This window comes from Chrysemys picta, chromosome 21 (genome assembly GCF_011386835.1).
Source record: "Chrysemys picta bellii isolate R12L10 chromosome 21, ASM1138683v2, whole genome shotgun sequence".
Classification (NCBI taxonomy): domain Eukaryota; kingdom Metazoa; phylum Chordata; order Testudines; family Emydidae; genus Chrysemys; species Chrysemys picta.
The window spans coordinates 8905992-8930014 of NC_088811.1; the positions used below are offsets into that span (position 1 = coordinate 8905992).

The 24023-nt window shown below is 54.1% G+C and overlaps 1 protein-coding gene across 8 annotated transcripts in view; it reads right to left on the bottom strand.

Annotated features, from left to right (window-relative positions):
• AGRN (agrin) overlaps window positions 1-24023 on the bottom strand; it is a 223979-nt gene that overhangs the window by 128551 nt on the left and 71405 nt on the right. For 5 of the 8 annotated variants that reach the window (XM_065575200.1, XM_065575197.1, XM_065575204.1 and 2 more), the window contains exon 3: window positions 7139-7159. The exons of the other annotated variants lie outside the window; for them this stretch is intronic. In XM_065575200.1, coding sequence (XP_065431272.1) covers window positions 7139-7159 — 21 coding nt within the window. The remainder of the gene's footprint in view (window positions 1-7138; window positions 7160-24023) is intronic. 8 annotated transcript variants of the gene reach the window in all.

The window sequence follows — 24023 nt, forward strand, 5'->3', positions numbered from 1 at the left end:
AAGGGCAGGAGTCCCTGCTTGGATGTGCCAGCTTTGCCAAGAGCAGCGGGCAGAGGAGGCGAGGGGAGGGCAGGGTGTGCCAGCCCTCCGAGCAGCGCTCAGGAGCCGTCCTGCTGGCCCTTAGCTGGAACCACGCAAGGAGGGGGCAGGGCCAGAAATAGAAACTAAGGGCCAGCCTGGCAGACGTTTAACACTCTCTGCCAATTGGCTGGGGGCAGAGTGTGCTCCAGGCCCCACGGGGCCACACCTTCCAAGAGGCAGGATTTCTGCTTAGCCGTCACTGTTCCCACGGAGCCCCTACTCTTCAGGCACAACGTCCTGGCAGTCTGGCTGCGTTAAACGGCCTGCCCTTCTCCCCCGGGCCCAGAGCTGGGTCCCCACCATGCACCCTCACTCTCTGCCTCCACTCCCCCTGCAAACCTGTTTGCACGGGACAATCCAGCCCCAGTATGGGCGGGCAGGGCTCTTCCTACCAGGGGAGACGCTGCTTAGCAGCTGGACCACACGACTCGGAGTCCCTGTCTCTGCTACTGACTGCATTGCACTGGGGAAGTCCCTTCACCTCCGTGCCTTGGTTTCCCACTGTACAGTGAGGATCATCTTGACCTGCCCTATGGGGCTGCCAGGAGGCTTCATCCATCCATGGGGGGAGGGATAGCTCAGTGGTTTGAGCATTGGCCTGCTAAACCCAGGGTTGTGAGTTCAATCCTTGAGGGGGCCATTTAGGGATCTGGGGCAAAAATCTGTCTGGGGATTGGTCCTGCTTTGAGCAGGGGGTTGGACTAGATGACCTCCTGAGGTCCCTTCCAACCCTATGATTCTATGATCAACTTAGACAGCAGCTTCTGCCGAGGATCCCAAAGACTTTCCCTGCCGAAGCAGCTCTTCCTATGCCCCACACAGCATAACACACCCCAGCAGGGAGCTCTGGGGAAGGGGAAGGAGAGAGGGGCTGGGCTCACAAGGCCCTCGCAGGAGCGGGCAAAGGGGCAGTTTGCAGAGCACCCCACGCTAAGGCGTGTACATGGAGCTAAGGAGGGGAGCAGCACCCCAGCTAAGCACCTGGCACCGCTGCTTGGCTTCTCACATGCACAGGATTAAGTCTGTACCAGCCGCTAGCTGCAGATGCAGGAATGTCAGCCCCAGCTCCCGGCCAAGAGAAGTCAGGCGCAGGCTTTCAAAGGGAGCGGCTGCTGGGTTTCGAGCCTTGTCCTTAATAGCTTCCCATCAACTAGACAAACCCCAGGATCTGCAGAGCTGGTCTGGGACAGGCCTGGTGGGAGTGCTCACCGCCAGGAGTGACCCCACTAACAGCACTCGGAGGGAGAGAGGGGGAGCAAGAGAAAGGAGACATGGAGAAATAACCTGCTCCTCACCAGCCGCAGCCTCTCTGCAGGGCACAGGGACGCCAACCCCCCGGCAGACGTTCGGCAGAGGGGAGCTTTGGCGCCCTGGGCTGGCAGGCAGGGCAGGCAGAGGGGGCAACCCTGACGGGCCGACACCAAGAAGGAGAGAAAGCCTAGCCTGACTGTGGCTAATGAGGTAGCCAGACAGAGCACGGGCGAGCTGAGGGGGCAGGGGCGAAGGATGAAGAGCTAGCGGCTTGTCCCCGTAACTAAGGGATGTTACCAGTCTAGCAATGGGAATGTTTATGGGGACCCAGCCAGCATGCTCACAATTTCAACGCACGCACGCATCCACCCAGCTTTCAGCCAGTGGTTCTCCAACAGGTTCCTTGGAGAGCCCCCGGCCCCCATGACATTGCTCGGTTCCATGGAAGCGAGGGAGCATTGGGACAGCATTAGAGAGGAGGATGGAAATAAACATGCTGGGTGCCGAGGGTGCGGCTGGTCAGCTACAGACACACCCATGCCGTATCTGCTGTTTGTTTGGTCTCCCTGGCTGCAGGACTTCCCGTTCCTAGGGACCCCGTCTGCCCTCTCTGCCAGCAGGGCTGGCTGCTCTCATCTTGTCCAGACTGCATTACCAGCTGGGCACATCCTCCTCTGGGGCTTTGCCAGGCCTCCAGTGTGGGGGTTACAGCCCCAGTGCCGGACAGGGGTGAAGCAGCCACACAAGGTGCAGAAGGGAATTTCGCTATTTATTTTTCCTGTCATTCCCCCCCCCCCCCCCTTATCAAAGGCAAATAACTTCAGGAACCCAGGACTGAGCTGCACCTAGCTGGGGGTAGGAAGGACAACCGCCAGGAGCCAGACGGAAGCAGCTCCACAGACGGTCAGAGTTCAAGGAACTCAGCAGGAATGGAGAAAGTGCAGAACGGCGCTCCGGTCGAGTGCCTGAAATGGAGACTTGTGACCCATGAGGAGAGACTGGCCCAGGAATAAATCTACTGCAGGTCATCAGGAGGGGGTGTCAATTCCCCCCCACGCCCCGCCCCACTCCACACACAAATTCAGCCCAAGGAGTGCAGGGATCAGTGCGTTCCTCTCTTTCCCCAAAACCCTCCTCCCCTGGAACACAGTCAGGGGCCTGCAGGCCTTGGCCACACCACCGCTGAACAGGGCCAGGATCCCGACAGGAGTACGGGAAAGGCAGCAGGAAGGTGTGGGTGGTACAAACAGAATCAGCTGCTCTGAAAGGCACAAAACACACAGGACAAATGGGGGAAGGCGAGCGCCGGACGAGCTGCCTTTTGTCTGGCAGGGCCAGGCTTTGTGCGGAGAGATCACCTACGTGCGTTAAGTAAAGAGCCCCATGCATGATTCATGGAGATCCAGAAAGGGACGGGTGAAAAAACACCGGAACCCAGCCCCCTTTTCGAATCCAACCACCCAAAGCCCAGCAAAGCGGGAGGTGCCCTGCTATTGTGCTGCCAGCTGGGGGGATGCACTCTGCTGCCACATGCATGTGTAAATAAAATATTAACCCCATTGTCTCGGGCACAGATCAGAATATGCCCCCCCCCGCCCCAGGTGCAATGGGCTCGCACGCCACTGAGAGGGGCAGGAGCAAGCAGCCAGATGGGGGCTCAGAGAGTGAGCGCTGCCCGGGAGCTGTCCGGAGCACAGAGGAGATGTTCCAATTTAAAAAATGAAATATTCATGCTGAATGACGCTGTGTGAGCCTGCAAGGGAGAAGGGCCATAACAAGCTGCAGCCAGCAGGGGGCACCCTTGGGCTTGGTTCGGTCCCTTTCCTAGGTGCATTGCCAGGGAAGTGGGGTGGCTTAGTAACTACCCGCTAGGCCAGACTGCCCAGGTCCCTGTGCTGACAGGCACAGGCCAGCGGGACAATTCAGATCGGGCTCTCCCCCCATTCCAGGGGTGCCCCAAGCCAGGGTTTTGGTTTGTCCCCTTGCTGCTTTACTGTCTCTTTATTCAGTGCAAACAGCAGCTTATAAACTCAGCTTCGCCAGGCAGCGCGTCTGCGGCCAGCTTAGGGCGGGTGACCAGACGTCCTGATTTTATAGGGACAGTCCCGATATTTGGGGCTTTTCCTTATATAGCTGCCAATTACCCTCCACATGATTTTTCACACTTGCTAGCCAGTCAGCTGTTAGTAATGAACGGGCAATGGCACAAGACGAGTGTGGGCTGGAGCCAGACAGGTGAGCGCTAGCCCAGGAGATGGAGTCCATGGGAGACTGGTGCAAAGGAGAAGGAAACTGGCGGGAGCACGTCAATACGGGGGTGTGCAATGCACACACATACACACACCAACCACCTGTATCCAATAATCCCTGAGGTGCAGCATTAGAAAGGACACCCATCCTCGGGCCACAGAGACCAGGGGCCTTGGCCATGTGACGGCTCCAGCGAACACAAGAACTGGCCTGACATGCTGCTTTCAGGAGGGGGCAGTGGTGTACATGCCAACACTTTGCACTTGCCTTGTCCTCTGCACCAGCCGGCAGCTACAGAGCAAGCCTGTGAATGTTTGCGGAGGGGGGGGGCCCCTGCCGGGGTGAGAAATGAACCGACAAACACAGCCATGTTCCGAATTCCTTCCTCGCATACTCTCCATATCTGCAGCCGGTAAACAAAGGAGCCGGCAGCATTTCCCACCCCCACCCCCGGCATCCCGGGATTCCCAGCGCCAGGGAGCACAGGGGAGCAGGCACCCATCCAGCCGGTTGCACTGCGCACCCTTGCCTTGCCCTCTATGGCGAGCCGAGCGCACACGTGGGATTTGTTTTAATGATGGGGCTTCTCTGTTTAACACCAACATCAGCCCACGTGACAGCTGGGGGAGAAGCGCCGAGTGGTTAAGGATACAGCCTGGGGAGGCCGGGCGATTTGGAAATCAGACAGGCAGAGGAAGGACTTGGGGCCACTGAAAGGCTTGCAAATCATATCAGGGTCTGAGTACAGTGTGGGGAGGGAGGATCTTCGGAAGGTGCTTCCACCCCTACCTCCAGCTGAGATGCAGGACTGGAAGCACAGCCCTTGGCATCTCCTCTTCCTCTTGGCTTGCACTGGGATTTCACCCGCTCAGCTTCAGCGGTGGTAGACAGAGTCACTAAAATCCAAGGCCTTGTCTACATGGGGAAAGTTGTCCCGGTTGAAACTACAGGGGCGATTTTTAAACGGATCTCACTAAAACCAGTGAAAACTCCTGCGTGGAGACTCTGGTTTAAGAGAGGCTTATTATTGGGCATTAGCTTAAATCAGTGAGGAAGCAGGGTACATGAAACAGAAATAAGCCCTCAAACCAAAATCAGAGCATCCGCACACAGGGTTTGCACCAGTTTAAATACATCAGTTTAAAAACCAATGCAAGTTAAAATCAGTGCCACTTTCCCATGTAGACAAGAGCTAACTCAGCCCTCAGCTCACACACTGCTCCAACCGTTACCACCCATTTTAAAGCTTACGCCCATTTTAATTCAAGCCCTTTGGCATCCATTGCCCCTGCCAGCCCCGCATGGGGCAGGAAAGCATTTCCTAATGGCGCAATCCAAGAGTTAAAGTAGTGAACTCCGTTTCCTCCCGCACAAACCAGGGGGGAGATGCAGCTGGGAAGAGAGCTGCAGCTGTGTAACTGGTAGGTCACTATAAGAGGGTTACCTCTGCTCAGGCGTCTGCAATCCGCCTCACACTCACAACGAGGTCTATAGGGGAATCAAAAATGGGCTCATCTTTCCCTGCCCTCCCTCAGAGCGGCCCAGCCAGCTGGTAAGCACAAGCCGTCTCCTCCTGCGAGCCAGTACAAGGGACACCTGATCTCTCCTCCCCGCATGGCCAAGGCTGAGAACGGGGCAAACCCAGACTCTGGACTGGCTGCACTTCACGCACTGACTCAGTCTCCTTCCCTTGGAACGATTTCTTACTGGGGAGACGGGCTGGGGCTCAGAGAAAAAAACAGAAACAGACACTGTTTGTTCTCAGAACATAAAAAAAGCCCAAGGAGAAGCAGCTCCCTGGGAGGGGAATGGGCACAGAGCGAACAGCCCCGGCCCATCTGGTCTGGCTATCAGGGTCAATCCCATGCCATCCCCACCCCAGGCAGCGAGGCCCCTCCCACGCCGGAGCTGCGGTTCCCAAGACCCAGCGGGGTTTCTAGGAATACCTCCTGGGCATTTGGGCTAATTCCCATTCAGACACCAGTCCCCAGGCTTGCCCGGCTTTCCAGCCCACCCGTCATTTGGGGGCTGGAAGGATGCCGGAAGGGGGTTTCGTTAATATCATCTCTGCCATCCCCACCTCCTGCCAGCGGGGGAGAGGCCTCCAGCGCATCCCTCACCTCGCAGGGGGAGCTTGTGCCAAGCCCTGACCTTCCCCTGTGCACTCAGTGCGTGGGGAGCAGGGAGAGCAGAAGGGGGCAGAGACCCAGAGGAGAGGAAGCCCTCCCCAATGCTCCAGGATAGGGGAGGAGCTGCCCCCCTGCCACCACTGCACTGTCCCTTGAAGAGGTGGGACTGCAGGCTGGGATTTCAGAGCCCCCAATGTCCTGGCAGTCCCAGCGGGCCTCCCCTCAGTCTCTGGCCGTGCAGCATGCAAGTTCGCACGGACGCTGGCTCTGACTGCACAAATCTAACCCCAGGCTCCGCCGCAGGCCTGAGGAGGGTCACAAGGATCCAGCTGAGGAAGTTCACTCCAAAGTCTGACGGTGAGAAAGCAAAAGCAAGAGCCCCCCTGTAGGAGCTCGGGTTCTGGCTTCCCTAACAAGCCAGGGCTATGCCCCAGAGGCCCGTCCACCTTGCAAATACCCACAGCAGCAGGGGCCAGACCCTCAGCCGGCGTTCGACTCCGCCGAGGGCCACGCTGAGTGACACCAGCTGAGGTTTAAAACTATCAGCGCTGCGGCTTCCCTGCCCCTCTCAGCTTATCCGAGTGCAGTTAAGGCCCAGCCGGGGAGGGGGCCTGGGATACGGGGTGCTGCGCACGCTGAGCCAGTGCCGGGAAAACTCTGCCGGTTTCAGGAGGGTGAATTCTTTGTGTGGAACACAGCCCGGTTTACATGAACTGATAAAACATCCGGTGAAAGGTTGGTGCATTTGGTTTTGGCCTTTTAACCCTACAATCCTCCAGAAGAATCCACATGCACACAGCACAATTCTCCCTACTCCCTTTCATCCCAGCCTTCTGGGTGAGGGAACGGCCAGAAACTGAAACAAACACCACAAGAGGGAAGAATGGGAGGCCAAGAAGGCTGGCGGACCCCTCGGCCTGCTACTCTCCCGCGAGGCCAGGAAAGGTGAGGATGGAGTTGTACCTGGGGCGAGGGCTAGGTGACAGACGTCATTAGATCACAGCTCTGTATCTGCAGAATTCCGATGGCTGAACACTGCCGTTGGCCCATTGCAAGGAGATTAAATGGAAAACGGCTTTAGCCTGGCTCCGGAAGGCCACCCACTGGGCTAGTTAGTGGGCAGAAGGTAAGAGCCAGACCCTCATAGGAGCAATCCAGGAAACATCCAAAGGCAGATGGTCTTTCAAACTGTGATCTAATGGCAGTCGCGACCCCAGAGGTGCGTGCATGCCCAAAAGCCAGCAGGAGGCCACCTAGGAACGGGCAATCTTGCACCCGCCTCTGGAAGGCTCCCTACTGCTCAAGCACATCCAAAGTTGGGTGCAGAACCTTAGATGGAATGGAGGGGGGGAGGGAGGAGAAGACAATCCAAGGTTGGTTTGATGGTGGATGGAAGAATGGCATTAGGATGATACACCATCACTTACCCGCGAGAAGCCTCCTATGTTCTTTAGAAAGCAGGGGGGAAAGGGGAGGGGGAGAAAAAGGAGAGAACAAACAGTTAGCGCAGCAACACAGACAGCGGGACCAAAGCCCCCCAAAGCACCCTCCTCCGGCAGCTCCATTTCCATCTGCCCCTTAGAGGGACTGCAGCTCCCTCTCCGTTTCCCAGCCCAAACCTGGGCTCTGTGGCCAGCACTCCACCCCTCTGGGTCCTGCTCTCACCTCCCCCTCCTTGCAGGCATGCGAGAGTTTAAGTGGAGGTGGAGCCCCTATGATATTTCTATTGCAGGGGTGCTAGCCCCCTCCCCACCCCCCGGTTCTGCTGCCCCCAGGGGGCACCCCATTATAGCTGGGACGATGGCTTGAGTTTCTTTGGGATGGATCCTCCATTCCTAGGTAAGGCCCAGAGAACGCGGAGTAGCATGTGGAGGGAGTGAAGAGAGGAGCCGATACCACAATATACAGTAGCCTCCATGGCTGGAACCATGAACTGCTAGTTGGAACTCACATTAGGAAGGAAGAGAAAGGGTCAGAAGAGTGACACCCCAAAAAAAGCCCCCCAGGCGTACAGAAGATACAAAGCTGGGCCGTGTTTAGGGTACTGAACTGGGACTCGGCAGATCCCCATTCTATTCCTTGTGGAAATCACATCCCCTCTCCGGGCTTCTGTTTCTCCTCCTGCCCTTGGTCTGGGCTCAGGGCAGGGAGCATCTCTTATTCGGTGTCTGTACAGAACCTAGCTTGCTGCGCCTGTGAGCTTGGCTGAGGCCAGTATTCAGCAATGCCCTGAGGAAGGTCAAACCTCAGGGGAAATATGCAGAAAGCGGAGAACAAAACAAAACATTGCATCCAATATTTAAAATGAGACAAAGCCTTTGGATGGGGGGGGGGGGGGGGGCAAAATAACCTAGGACTTACACAAGACTATAAGTGCAAGAAAATGTAATAGTAAAACACAAACTACTCAGACGTCCACAACTCCTCTGCACAAGGGAATTGCAGATCATTGCATCTCCACTGTATCGCACTTGCCAGTTACCGGCTGCATCACGAACTCCAGCACCCGGCTTTCCCCCTGTGCACTCAGCTCCCTTGCTAGTAGATGCACATCTCCAGCTTCTGACGCAGACTTCATGCCCCTTAACCCATAGACTTGACTCCAGCAATTGTTAAGGCTTAGGCGAATACATAGGGCCCGTACTTTCAGAGATGCCAACCAGCCACTGGCTTCAACTGGTGTCCTGGGATGCTCCGCCTTTGAAAGTTGGGCCCTACTCTCTGCCCCCCAAAAGTCAGAGAGATCAGATCTCCGCTCTCCAAGGACACCACTAAATGGGTGCTTTAGGGAAGTGCTCTACCCACTTCCCCAGCCTCTCCCTCTTCCAAATCAGGGAGAAAAGCAAATAATCCTGCAAAATCTCTCTCTCTCTCTCGCTCACACACACACACACACACACACACACACACACACACACACCCCCCGAGCCCTTTAATCCCTTGTATGCCCCGTGGTTCAACAGCTGTGCTTCTAAGCTCAAGAAGTGATTTACAGAAGTCACCCTGGGAGTTCCCCGGTTTGCTCTTTAAACTCTTTCCATTAGCGACTCCCAGGTGTGGCTGGGATCGCGTCACAAGCTATGGGCCAGATTCGGGCCTTTACTCATGTCGGGGTAGGGCCTTGTGCCCCACTGAAGTCGATGGGAGCACTCAGAGAGCGGCGTGCTAGGGCTAACCCCACCACCAAGGACGCGGCCCCCAGAGGGAAGTTTGATGGCCAGAGCTGCAAATTCTGCCTCGGGTCTGGCAAACCCAGCTGGGCTCCGAGTGGCACCACAGCCGGAAGGACAGTTCAAGTGGTGCTTGGCTGACTGTTCTCCGCGAGGGACAGAACAGAATCCAGGGCGCTCTCCCCTAGCTGGGCACCTGCTCTGCGCAACGCTGTTCATCCCCAAACCCCCCCCCCCCCCCCCACCCGTCCCCATGGTGCTTGGCCTCTGCAGGAGGCTGTGCGCCAGCCGCCAAAGGGTTACGAGCAGAATAAAGTGCAGAAGGTGTGATCCAAAGGCTACTGGTCTGGTGTCCGACTGGGGGCGGAGGGGAAATGGATTTCAGAGTCCAGCTGGGAGAGCCAAGCTCCCCAGTGGGGATAGGGAAGGAGCCTGCTGTGAAGATGGACCATGCTGGACCACATGGGGCGGGTAGGGGTGACCACCCAAGGGAAGAGCTAGGCTACAAAGAAGGGGAAGTTGGGGAGGGAATTAGCCAGGAAGCAGGTCGGCAATCTCAGGCCAAGAGGACTGCAGCCTCCTGGGTGCTCTGGGAGCAGCATCAGCGGCTGCTCCCACAATGGGCCGCGGATCACAAGCCACACGTGATGCTGAGGAATCCGCCCGGCCGAGACTCTTCGGGGAAAAACCAAGTGAGCGTTGAGGGCTGGAGCCGGGAGGCGAAGAAAGTTGAAAATATCCCCAAAGTGGCAAGGTTATTTGGGGATAAAAAACTAAAGGCCCTTTGGCCCAGGCCGGTGTGTGAAAAACACGTCAGGATTAGTGAGCAAATCCAGCCTTCCCTCCTCTGCCATGCCGTCTCCAGATTCAACCATGCAACTTCTTATGCCCCCATTTTCATCCCCTCCCCACCCCAAAAACAGATAACATCCTCCCTTCCCCAGGTCAGTAAACTGTGCCCCAACCTCTGTGCTGGCATTGCTGCGAGATGGGAGAATGGGCACAAACTCTACCTCGGGTGGCACTTGGAGGACCTTGTGTGGTCTGGGCACCCTGCAGGATACCCCAAGGGGAAGAGCTGGGCTCTAAGCACTCATCCCGCCTCGCTGAAGGGAGGCCCCGGAGACAGCCACGGGGAGGGTGGGATGTGTCAGAAAGCAGGCAGAGAGGCCGTCAGGGAGGGTCTAGTTTTACTTGGTCCTGCCTCAGCACAGGGCACTGGACTTCTCAAGGTCTCTGCCAGCCCGACCTTTCTATGATCCTCCCCATTCCCCCGGAGCAACTGGCTGTGGGAGCAATGAGTGTCAGGAGAGGGGCACCTGCCTGGGCGGGGACACTCCAGATAACAGAGCTGGCCCCTTTTGCCAAGCACCAGGTGCCTGGGGAGGCGGAGTGGGGGGGTGGGAGTTATGGACTGGCAGAAGGGCCTAAGCGTTCCGATACCGCTGTGATGGGCAACCTCGTAGAATCCTACAGATACACGCTTCGATACTGGGGAAGGGACGTTCCCTGGCAGGCGTCTGAGGAAGGAAGCCCAGACCTAACCCCTGGCCACGCCGAGGAGCAGAACAAAGATCAGAGGAGCATCTATCAACTGGATTTGGAGCGGCCTTAAGCAATCAGTCACATGGAATCACGTGTCCCATGAACTCTACTATACCCAGGTAGGCCCAGAACAGGGGATCCTTAGGAACCCATTTTAAAAGGCACCACGGCCCGAAAAGAGAATGACACTTCTAGCCTACATGGTTCCTCCTTCCACCCTGCACGCAGCCATCCCCGCTACTGGTGAATCAGAGTTTATCCAGCTCCAAGCACCATGGCATCTTGGTCTGTGATTAGGACTCCTAGGCTGTACAGTAATACAAATAATAAATAAAATAATAGCTGGTGAAAGGTGTCAGACAGACAGTCCTGGAGCTGGAAGGCCTCTGGCTACCCACACAACAGCAGCGTCGCCAGTTCTCATCATGCTTTGAGTCTTTCTTGAAACCCCAAGCAGCTGCAGTCCTGAGATGAAATGAGGAGCTCAGATTGGATTTAAAAATAAGGTTTCACACTCGGGGAGAAGAGCTTGAAAACATGCCCTGAATGCCCCGTACAAGGCTCAAAACAAATCAGGAGGCAAAGAAAACCCCAACTTTCTTTATAACAAACAAAAACCTCATATAAAGCACTTTTGGGAAGTGGGGGGCTACCTCCTGATTATTGACCACCTGGAGTTGGCACTGGTGGAATTGGCAGACTGGGCACTGCCCGCCCCACTTCCCGCCCCCCCTCCCCCCAAACATGATAATGCAACTGTAAAGAAATCGCAGGCTGACAAAATGAGCCTCGGACACAGAAATTCTTGCTACGAGCAACCCAGGGGGAGCTGCCCCCCATTGGCTTCACCTTCCTCACGCCCCAGGGAAACCACTAAGAAAACACACTTAAGCACTTTAATCCAAGAACCCAGAACTGACCCCCACTGAATACTCAGAGTGGTGCAATATTGTTCCACAGTAGGATGAATGGTCTATATCAGGGGTCGGCAACCTTTCAGAAGTGCTGTGCCGAGTCTTCATGTATTCACTTTGATTTAAGGTTTCGTGTGCCAGTAATACCTTTTAACATTTTTAGAAAGTCTCTCTCTAAGTCTATAATATATAACTAAACTATTGTTATATGTAAAGTAAATAAGATTTTTTAAATGTTTAAGAAGCTTCATTTAAAATTAAATTAAAATGCAGAGGCCCCCGGACTGTTGGCCAGGACCCGGGCAGCGTGAGTGCCACTGAAAATCAGCCTGCGTACTGCCTTTGGCACACGTGGTCCGGTCTATATGACCCCAGCCCCAGGAGACATGTGTGCCTTAAAGCCGGAGAAAAATAAGTTCCTGGGAAGGAACCGTGGGAGTGACGTACGATCTGGGAGTTTGCGAGGAGAGACGGGAGAGTTGTGAGGGTCAGTCAGTCATTTTTTCAGGGGTTCAGAGGCAGATGGCAGGCACTACAAGTGCAAAGTATCTGAAGGGCATTTATAATGCTCAAGCAGTAAGGTTGTGGAGAGGAGAGAACATGGAAATTCACCAAAACACAATCAAAAAGTAAACTGGTTTGGTGCGTGGTGGAACTCTCCGGAGCCCCAAACCTTTGCCACGTAGCTGTAACCCAGCGCACCGGCCCCAGTCAGCCAGGCTCCCATACTACACCAGCAGGCAAGCAGGTTGCCAGGCAACAGCAATGCTGTATCAGGTGGTTACATTTCAAGACTCCTTGGCACATACAACATTTCTCCTCTGCTGATCCCGAAGTGCTCTGGGATTCCGAGTTAATTCCGCTCTACAACACTCTGAGGAAAGTACATCCATCATCATTGTCATCGTCGCTAGCTCTGATACTGTACTTTCCATTAGTAGAGGTCAGAGCACTTTGCAAAGGTGTCATTATCCCCATTTCACAGATGGCACAGGGAGGTCAAGTGACTTGCCCCAAGGTTACCCAGTGGGAAACTAGCACATGGAGATATTGAGTGACTTACCTAGGCCACAAAGTCAGTGGCAGAACCCCGGAGTCCTACACACTAGACAACTTTCCAGCCCTCCGCGAAAACATCAGAGCTGTGTGTTTGGTTGTATCAGTAGCTAGAACACCATGGAGGGTTGCGGTCACGCCCCAGCCGTGATTCTAAAAGGCTATTTCCTGGGTGTTCAGAGAACTCTCGGGAGGTCGGACGCTGGGTGCCCTGCATTCTCCAGGATGAAAGCCCCATCCCTTTGGCCAGCATGACGCAGCCTCGTAATTCTCCTTGGGGGCAAAGATACAGGAGAGTTTAACGCAAGGCACTTCCAGAAAGCCACCTTTTCCCTGGGGAACGGCTGTGGGCAGTCTCAGGTATCTGGCATCGGGAGGAACGGACCCTAGGGTCCCGCTGGGGCTTTGTGCTTGGCAATACACATCGCTGCCTGCCCAGCACCATGGCAACTGGAGCTTTCATATGCAGATATCAAAACCCGGTGCTCATTGGGCCCGTAACAATAGCCCTCTTCTGAGAGTCTGGAGGGGAGAGAGAAGCCGCAACAAAGATACATGATGAACTTCTTCCACAGCCTCAGAGCCGCAGCCCTCTCCAGAAAGGGAAGTTTAATGTCCGGAACCCCAGAGCTGGAGGAAGGATCGACCCGGGGTCCCGTATTAAATCCCACGTTCCTGCCTCCATCCAAGTTAATCCCTCGGATGTTAGAACACACACAGGGGCGAGGCTCTTACTCCAGCCCTGGGTCTTGAGAAAGGGGTGCCCTTTCTTATTCTCTGGAGGCGTGTTCCACCAAAGAAGCGGCTGCATTTCAGTGGCAAGTAATTACATGTGGTGCTGGAAGGAGGCGGGCTACTACCGCTGCTTCACACGCTGCCTTTGAGCAAGCGAGTGGCTTAATCGCAAGACAGCAGCCTTGAGGGAGAGCACGGAACAACCCTGCACTGGAGCAAGGAGAGCACAAGAGACGGACACGGTGCCACAGTAGGAGGCAGCGTTTATGCCTAACCATGGCAAGCTCTTTGGGGCAGGTGCTGCTGTGTGTCTATGCAGCACTACCTAGCACTAAGGAGCCCCAGATCCTGGTCTACCTTAGGAGTTTCTATGGCGCCTATCACCATAGTAACTCAGCATCGCACAATCTTTAACAGGTATATGCTCACATGGGGAAACTGAGGCACAGAGCAGCTAAGTGACTTGCCCAAGGTCAACAGACCTCCTGTGTGGCATGGGGAATTGAACCCTGACTCCAAATTCTAGGCTAGGGCCCTAACTCTTGGACCATCCTTCCCCCGGGTACTACTGCAATACAAATAGCATCAATGGCTTGCAGGCAGGGAAGAACTCGCTGATGGGAACCCGAGTTTATGCAAATAACTCACGCATGGATGAAAAGGACAGGCAGCCTAGCGACCCTGTATGTGCAAGCAGATCTACCTAGGACAGAGTAGCCGCTACACGCTAGAACCCGCTGGCCCCCATTTACCAGAAGGCTTCTCTGACTCATTACGGCTTCCAAGCTGAACACGGCTCAGGCCGCTCCGCTCTTCAGGGGCGGCCACCCACACTTCCCCTCTTGAGAGCTAGGAGTCTGCCCACATGCCCGCCTGGACCGCATCGCTACACTCCCACGCGCTGCAGCCCAGGGGGTCACGGCGTCGGCCGTTCGCCTCGACACGTCCCTGCCCTCCGCCTCCTTCACAATGGTCAGGGAAAGGACACAGGTTTTTGTGGGATTGCTCGCGCACGCGCTTCGTTTTTAGAACAAATGTGCAATTGAGGCAAATAGCCCGAGAGCCTGCGCTAGCTTTCAACTCAGACGGATTTAACTTTGCTTTGATTTTCCTTTTATCAGACTGTGGCTCAATAGAGCAGCTGCCAACATCAAGGGGCGGGCGAGGAGGGGGGGGAGTGAGTTTTGTTTTAATATATATTTTAAACAAGAGAGAAATGCTTCTGTTTCAAGGTCAGATGTATTGACTTTGAGCAGTTCCACACTGTAGACAGAGGAGGAGCACGTGGTTTTTGTGGGGGGTCTCAGAGGCCAGCAAGCCATGGTAGATGCTGGGCCTAAGGGGACACGGTCGGATGAATGCGCAGGGTTGGCCTGCCCTGGGGCAATGGCAGCTCACCCGGGCTAGCATCTGTATCAAATCAGCAGGACTGGAACGCTACTTAGCTTCTGTAGAGCTCAACACACCGTGCAAAGGTGGGCACATATCAGCCCCCTATAGCTGGGGAAACTGAGGCACGGTCGGCTAATGTCTGATTTTCAGACACGCTGAGCCACCGCTACCGCTGGAGAAGATGCTTCTGAAAATCAGGACGGAAGCGACTTGACCAAGGTCACCCAATGGGCTAGTGGCAGAGCCGGGCTTAGAATGCCCAATATAAGTAGAGCGCCAGCTCCCAATGCCCTGAACCCTGCTACAGTCTTAGCATAATCCAGACCCTTGGGTAAGCCACAGCCTATGACAGCTCCCCTCATGTGTAAAAACGGAACTCGCGTCAAGTTGGTGGCCACGTAGGATTTCACACTTATCGCTATGTTGAACACCAAGGCACTTGGAATATCCCAGCACCAGCAGGGTTCGAACCCAAAGTCTCCTGCTAAAAAACCACCATAGGCCCCCACCACTTGACGATCCTCCTCTCGTTCACTAACAGCAGAGTGTCTAAGGCACAGAGCAACTCCGATTCCCTGTAGAAGAGGGGCAGCAGTAACCATACATTAGCCAGCCTGTTATCATTAGAGCTTCTCAAATAATTGATCCCACAAATCATTTAACTAATGGATTTGAAGGTCTTCCCCTTCCCACGCTTTATCCTACCAGCTCCAATTACCAAACCTCTCTCTAGGCTCGGAAGGGTTAGATTTTTAATCAGTAAATGTTGGCAAACGTCGGTTTCACTGTACACACACACACACACACACACACACACACACACACACACACACACACACAAATATTTCCATCCGTAATAGACATGTACAGGTGGACCACGTCAGAAAAATGCTTGAGCGTGTAGGGTTTGATTTAAGGATATTTACTTGGTCTATTTGGACATATGACATTAACAATGTGTGTTTTAATGGCTATAAAACTTTAAATGATTTTAAGCTCAAGCTCTGCTGTCCGTAAATAATTATTGTCTGGAGCTGCCCTTGTCTGATCTTCCCATAATTTTCACAGCTGTGAAAATTTAAAATAAAAATCAAAAATGCTTAAAAATAAATGTCAAAATTATGAAAAAGTCAAAATCGACCTCTGCCAAGCCCCCTTATCTACAGAGAGCTGGCAAGTCTCGGCTAAGGTCCGTCCAGTGCTTTGAGATCTAGGATAGAGATTCCGGAGAAGAACTGCATAAAGGCAGGCTGCCTGTTACCCTTGGCTACTGGACCACTGATGGGACCACTGCAACCTAACCCTGCAGAAACAACAACAATGAGCAGGGGGCTGAGCCCCCTGCAATATCCAGGTGCAACTGAAGGAGGCTGGGGTCCCCGTGGAGTGCTCCTTCTTGTACCCATCTTCAAAGAGCCCCTGAAAAGCGCATTCGCTCCCACACTGGGGGACCGAGCTCTGAACAGCTGCTGTACCAACAGGCCACATACTCCGCCTTCAAAGAGGAGCTAGGCCTGACCTCCGCTCTCACCCTCTCCTTTGAAGCCCTCCCCAACACCAGCGCTTCTTAAAAGGCATCTTCCCACTCATACGCCCCCCCAGATTCCCTCTCCCCCCGTCTCCAAACTCATCAGCCAGAGCCTGACCTGGATTCAGCAGCACCCAGGCTAACGGCAGAGGGGCAGCAAGTCAGCGGAAGGTGGCACTATTCCTAGATAGCGTGGGCGCAGGAGGACTTGCCAGAGTCCATTAGGACAACCCATGCTGGCCGGGTTGTTGAGAAACAGGCTCCAAGCAGCCAAGATCGAAGGATCCGTCTACACAGCAACGAAACGGTGCAGCATTGAATCTCAGCGCCGGGGTTCAGTGGATTCAGACTGGCGCTGAAATCCGGCAGGGGCATTTCAGAGCCTGGGCTCCAGCCCGAACGTCTCCACTGTTTGCAGCCCCACAGCACCAGCCTGAGTCAGTGGCCTAGGGCTCCAAGACTCACTGCCACGCAGTACCCGAGGCAACTTAACAATGGAAAACGGTGCTAGCAGAAGGCCAGGCCTCCCTGCTCCACTACCTCATCTCTGCTCATATCACCAGAGACTAGCAGAGGGTCGCTTTCCCCAACCCACCTGGAGGCAAGCCCCGGCAGGCTGGCAAAGGACAAGTGGGGGCAGGGCCAGAGCAGCCATGGGTCCCACAAAGAGGGGCCATTGGATTGGACGGGTGGGGGGGGGGGGAAATCGGAGCCTGATTTCCTCTACATTCCGCCATGGGAGCAGCCCAGCTTAAAATTCAGAGGGTGCAGTAACAATCCTAGAATGCAAAGCCAGGGCAGGTTAAAACAGCTGAGCCAGGAAGAGATTAAAAAAAGTCAAGAGACCAGCCACTGAAAAACACCCCACACAGTCCTTTGGGGGCAGGGGCCGTAGTTTGGTTCTGTGTTTGTACAGCGCCTAGCAGGCTAAGGGTCCTGATCCGGGACTGGGGTTGCTAGATGCTACCATGGTACAAATAAGAAATTATCTGCTTCCCTCCCACCCCTTTCTACAGCAGTGAAGCTAGAGGGCAGAGGTGCATGTTAAGAGCCTGAACGAAGCCAAACAGCTTCAGTCCTTTAAAAGAAAATAAATCTTGTTCAAAAAATGAAATTTAAACAAACCAAAAGGGATCTGCTTATGAAGGGCCAATGCACAACAGCTGCTGCTACCCATCACACTGGCTCCTCCGGCGCTTAGGAAACAGTCTAATTAGAAAAACAGTGTAAGGGAGAGGGCACTCCCTGGAGAATGCAGCCAGCCAGCTGGACTTCAGAGGTTTTAGAAACAGAGACAGGGAGCAATCAGGGGAGGGGGGCAGATGGAGAGGGATCCCGGTTACGCTCTTTAAACGATCACGCCGTGGACGCTCCAGAAATCGAACGTCAGATGGAAACCCGCGCGTGGCACGATGAAGGATGGAACGAATCATATCAATGGAGACTCTAGACATAGTCCGCTGGCGGGTGGGTAGAGAAGATACAAGATACCGCCACTACCCTCCTCTGTTCAGAGCTCCTCACACCAATGAGCCCAGAAGCCAGTTTCCCCTCGTGCTCCTGTCAATATGAAAGGTCAAGAGGGATGGGGAAAGACCAGGAAGATCTTTGTGGCGTTCAACTTCCAGTCGATATGGATTAGTGAAGAATCCCTCCCAAGGCTGCAGCGAGGTGTTCCACTTGTTAGGAACTAGCCCAGAGCATTCGGCTTCCAATGCCTGCTCAAGTTTCAGAGTAGCGGCCGTGTTAGTCTGCATCCGCAAAAAGAACAGGAGTACTTGTGGCACCTTAGAGACTAACGAATTGATTTGAGCATAAGCTTTCGTGGGCTATGCATCCGAAGAAGTGGGCTGTAGCCCACGAAAGCTTATGCTCAAATAAATTTGTTAGTCTCTAAGGTGCCACAAATGCCTGCTCAGTGAGCCCAATGGGCACAAAGCTCCATGTGCTCCCTAAAACCCCTCTGCCCTCCTGACCATTGCACCTCACTGCATCCACGCTAGAAAACCAAGGGGCTTTCACTCACTGCAAAAGGGGTGGCTGAAGTGTAGACAGGACTCTGGTGTCTGATGGCTTACAAGATCAGCTAACTAGAACCTGAGCCTTCTCACTTTAGGCCGGGATCGTCAAAGGAGTCTAAGAGAAGGACGCCCAACGCCCACTGAAATCCATTGGGCAGTTACCTCCCTTAGACGCCTTTTAAAAATCCCAAGTCACTGGTGACCTAGCTGTTGGGTGGGCCACGGCAGGCAAGCAGGGGATCATGCTCTAGAACAGAGTCCAGATCGCTGGACACCATCCAGAACAGTCTCCTTGTCGGCAATCTCAGCAGAGAGGCTGATATCCCAGAGGTGCTCCTCTCAAGGCCAGGCTGGGGGCAAACAGGCTAGGAAAGCCAATCTGGCCACTGTCCGGGCTGCAACTAACTGGAGAGTTTCCAGAGCCACCAAACCAGCACCAAGAAATTAAAACCAAAACAAACAAAAACCAAACCTCTCAATTTTCTTTGCAGTCAACATTTAATGCACAAGTTTTCTTAAGTCGAAGGAATCCAGCTGCACTTGCTCTTGTAAATTACCCACCAATTACACACATTACACTCTTTAAAACACATATCAATCCATTGGCATGTGATCAACATTCAATAATTGCCACAGCATGAAAATCAAATCCCCCTCCCCCCCAGGGTGCAATTTAAAGTGTTAATTAATTGCTCCCCATTGGCATGGATGGTGAATGCTAATGAGGAACCTGACTCCCTTCTGGAAGAGGAGGAGAAGAGGACATTTCTGTCCCCTCCCCCCGCTCCCTCGGTGATGTAGAGCAGCCTCCAGCGTGGCCAGAATTGAAACCAGACGTGTAGGAAGTGTCTCGTTAGCAGTAATTGCTTTGCGAGGATTTGAGGTTTCCCCTCCGCGCCGCCACCACCAAGAAGCTGCCGGGGGTTGGGGAAAGGGAAGCAGGGGCAGAACCGCCGTTACACTAACATTTTCACTGAAGCCACGGAAAGTTTACTCAGGCCGCGACCACGGCAGGTGGCGGCCCGGCGAGCGGCAGAGGATCACTGCTGTGCCGGATTAGGCTGAAACAGCAACTCCAAGCCTTCCAAATGCCTGGCCTCGGAGCTAAATGACTCGTGAAATAGCCTAACAACTGCCTCCCCTCCCAGGCTTCCTTCTACCGGTGAGAGGCTGGTTTTTACACACAAGACCCCTCCCATTGCGTCCCCCTTTTAAAGGCTGCTGTAGGAATGGGGAGTCATTTTTATTAGGTGTTCGGTACGGCACAACTGAGCCCATCATAAAGGGAAATCAATGGCAAAGCGCCCATTCACTTCCGTGGGGCAGGAGCAGGTCCTTTTAGCAGGGTCGGGCTGCTGGTTCGTGGGAACGCTGCTCTAGTTCTGGTCCTCATGAACGTCTTTCAGACATCCGAAGAAGTGGGCTGTAGTCCATGAAAGCTTATGCTCTAATAAATTTGTTAGTCTCTAAGGTGCCACAAGTACTCCTGTTCTTTTTGCGGATACAGACTAACACGGCTGCTACTCTGAAACCTTTCAGGCAGCTGTTGCTTCAGAAGGGAAAGGCGGCGCGTTGGGCTCAGTGGGACAGCTGGTACCGCTGCGAACTGAGCCATTACATTCTCTCTGGTTACTTGCCCATTTGCCCAGTGTCTGATCTTAGACAGCAGCCAGCACTGCATCAGATGCATCAGAGGAAGATGCGAAGTAGCCTGCCCTCACATTAGGTCTCACACTGACCTCTCAGGATACGCCCACACAGGGATAAAAAACACCCAAGGCTGACACGGGTCTGTTGACTCAAGCTCACGGGACTTGGGCTGCGAGGTGGAAAAATTACAGTATAGACACTCCAGCCCGAGCTCTGGGACCCTGAAAGGGTGGAGTGTCCCCCATGCCTAAACAGCTACACAGCCATTTTTAGTTCTGCAGCCAGAGTCAGCTCACCTGGACCAGCTGCAGCCATGCCATGGGTCTTTTATCCCTGTGTAGACGTACCCCAATAGGTAGAACGTGGCTTATTTCCTGAAAAACAGAGGTTGATGTCCCTCCCAACATTTATTATAATTAATAACTCTGGATAGTCATGTTAAGAACATAAGAATGGCCCTTCTGGGTCAGACCAAAGGTCCACCTAGCCCAGTATCCTGTCTTCAAACAGTGGCCAATGCCAGGTGCTCCAGAGGGAATGAACAGAACAGGTAACCATCAAGTGATCCATCCCCTGTCGCTCATTCCCAGCTTCTGACAAACAGAGACCAGGGACACCATTCCTGCTAATAGTCATTGATGGACCTATCCTCCATGAACTTATCTAATTCTTTTTTGAACCCTGTTATGGTCTTGGCCTTCACAACCTCCTCTGGCAAGGAGTTCCGAGTCCCGCTGCCCAGGGGGGGAGAACAGCCGCCGCCTGGCCCCGCGGGCCGTCCCCCTCCTCTCCCTACCACCCAACTGAGTCCTGCCTGCTCGGGGCCAGGCCGGACTCTCACTCACCCCGGCCCCGCGCTTCCCCTGCGTTTCCTGGGCCTCCCTCCAGCGCTTGTGGAGGAAGGGTGGTGTTTTTTTTTTGGCCACACCCCGCCGCCACGCCCCCCCCCCCCCCCCGGGCGCGACCCAATATTTGACTTGGGTGATCTGGTCACCCTAAGTTCCCTGTAAGTGTCCAATCTCTTCCTGAATCATGCCAAGTTCTTGGCTGCAACAACTTCCTGTGTCACTGAGTTCCACAGTCCGCTTACACCCTGTGCAAGTAAGGAAATGCTGACATCGGTTTGGAATTTGCCACCTTTTACATTTCATTAGTGGTCTCTTTGTTCTTGTGATGTAATTTAACTTCGTTCATTAAAAAGAAATGACTCTGTGTAGTACAGAGAGGCTCAGCCTGGCTCTGTGATAAAGTCATCGTGCCGCTCCTTTCCCATAGCCTACCCAGCTCTGGCTTTGAAGAAACCTTGAAAAAACTCTGTGGGAGCAAAGAGCGCTGCTTGCTGACAGTGGTCTGGCATCCAGTGTGCTGAGACTACTGCCAATAACGCCTCAGTGTTTCCTTGAGCTCCCACATCTGTCTCATCTGATCCTTTTGCTGTAAGCTCTTTGTGGCAGGGGCCATTTTTTGCCTGATGTTTATACAGCACCTTGCACAGTGGAGCCTGGCTCCATGACTGGGACTCCTAGGTACGACCCTAATGCAACCCAACAGCAATAAGCCACTTGGCTCTAACCCCAGGCCTGAGCTCAGAGTAGCAGAGTGCCGAGGTTCAGGTTTGCATGCCTTTCAGCGATGCACATTTCATTTCTACAATGCAGAAGGCAGGGAAGCGGGGCAGCCGTGCTGAGACGTTCGGGCACCGCTCCAATTGCATCGCTAGCTCCAACTCACCAACTTGCCCTGAGAAGTCAGGCAGAGAGGACAAGCAGCAGGAAAGCAAAATCAATCAACCCCCTCTATCAGATTCAAAACACACAACGAAGAAGGACATCTACCTGTCGTGCACCACAGCACCCCCCTCTGAAGGGGCTCAGATTTCATCCTCTCGCCACAAAGGGATGGGGAGACAGACACACCCTGCAATTCCAGCATCATCCCCCCCGTTCTAAAGCACCCAAACACTCATGAACCTCAAGTCTCCGCTGGGGCTCTTTTCAGGACAGGAGACTATCGCAATATCACAATTATTTTCTCCAAGTCCCTTCCTGTCTGCCTTAACAAAGGCCCCGCTCTTCAGCGGAGACAGGCTGAGTGCAACCGTCTCCTTAAATAGCTACCGGGGAGAGGGAAAGAGTGACTCAAGCCTGGAGGGAGGAGCAGCAGCATTATTTTGGGTGAAGCTAATATAATTAACGAGACTGAGTCGCTCTTATCCCGCAAGCCCCCGCTGCACAGAGTATCTTTCTCCCCTCCCGACTCCGGCAGAGCTCAGATCACAAAGTCTCCGGGGCGAAGACAATAGCTGCTTATGTTCTAAAAGAGCACAGCTTTCTGGGAAGATGGCCAGGCCTGGCAGCTCTCAGCAGCGGGGAATAAAAGGCACGGTTGTGCCACGGAGCCTCTCTGCACCCGCGGGACACTCTTGAAGGGCTACCGAGCAGCAGCTTGCGCGGGGCTCGGAAACGGAACTGCAGACAGACGCTCGGGGCTCAGCAAGAGGCGAACTCGAAGAACCGCGCGGGGCGCAGAGGAGAGAGGTTCTTGTTCCAGGCTGGTGACAGTTAGCTGGCTCCCCGGGCGCTCGCCAAATACCGCTGCAAACAAAAGGGCCCCATCCTGCAACACGCTGAGCCAATGGGAACAGAGGGTGCTCAGGACCCGGCAGGATCAGGGCCACAGAGTATCCCATGGAGTGGGGCGACGGAGGGGGAGGTGGGGAAGGGTGCTCTAGGTGCATTTTCACATGGGGCCCAGCAGTAGGGTTCAGGTCCGGTTATTTTGTACTCTTAGAGATTCCCCCAAATCCATGCAGGAAAACAAATGCATTGAGTAGAGAGACAGACAGATACACATGACACCCTGCACTCTTCCAGCCCTCTATGTTCCTGTTTCCTTGCTGAAGCCTGCCAGCGTTTGTTTACTTTCCCAGTGGAGTTCCATCTTTGGAATGAGGAGTTCTCACGGGGTCCAACCATCTTTCCGGTTGGCTTGATCTTGAGCAGTGCTAAGCTGGAGGTCAGTGGAGAGGCAGGGGCTCTTCCAAACCCAGGACCAGGGCCTGTGGGTACTTGGTGGTGGTGTAGGGGAGGATGAGACACTTGGCAAAGTGCTATTAAAAGCGCAACGAAGCTCGACTCCAGCCTAGGAATCACCAGCAGATGGTTGGAGAGTTTCACGCCGATGCTTTTGCCGGGTGCTGTAGCCCGATGGGAGGTGCTACCACCAAGCATCTAGCATTTCCGGCCTCACCACTCTGTTCAGGTGCTTTGATGCCAGTCATGGGGACTGGCAATGTGCTGTGATCTGAGCGCATCCTAACTGGGAGGATACAAGATTGTCCTCACAAGAACGCTCACTCCTGTACCTCCTCAGCATGGTCCAGCCCGTTGGCGTCCATCACACTTAGTACAAGGGCTGGCTGCCCCAACAGCCTCGGGCACAGGTCCTACCTCGAGACAAATGAGCCCGATTCTGCTCTCACGCAGGTGAGAGTCAGGAGTAGCTCTAGCGAAGTCCACAGCATTAGACCAGCATAAGGTCAGAATTAGGCCCTAGCATTCAAGACAGAGATGATCAGCAGCAGCAGCAGGGGCTGAGGCGGTGCCTGGGGCCCCTAAAAGTCAAGATTAGGATCCCCATTATATACTCAAGCACACGCATGACAGCCTACACACCCGCAATTCCTGCCCCAAAGGAACTTGCAGCCTAAGGAGCCAGAGCAACAAAGTTTGAATCCAAAACCAATGTGTCCTCCCCTGCTCGGGAAGTTGGGAAAGGAGGGGGCGGGGAAAAGAGTGCTTGCGCTTCTTATCAGACCTGGGAGCTCCCGCAAATCAGCAGAGCGCTGGGCTTTCCCTCAGGCAGGTGGAGGAATTCCCCTTCTCACAGCTTGTCAACACAGGAAAGTTATCCTGGTAGAAGCTAAGGTGTGAATTTAAACAGAGCTAGTGATCCCAGTAGAACCTCGTACGGACACTCCTGTTCTCGGCCAAGAGTGGCTTGTTCTTTTGCTTTAACTGAGGTCTCTTTGGAAGGGGGTTAAGCTAAACCAAAAAACACCCCACAACTTTTATTCTGGAACAAGAGTGTTGGCAGGGGGAGTTCTACCAGTATAACAGTTTAACTAAACACCAGTATAATTACATGGGTATAAAAATGGCCAAAACTTCGGCCATGTTTATGCTAGGAGTGCTTGGCCAGCAAACTGCTCCTAGCGTGGATGCAGCCGTACTGGCAAAGCTGGTTTGTACCAGGATGGTACAACCGCCCCTCCACAAGTGAAACTACAAAGCTTGGCCGGC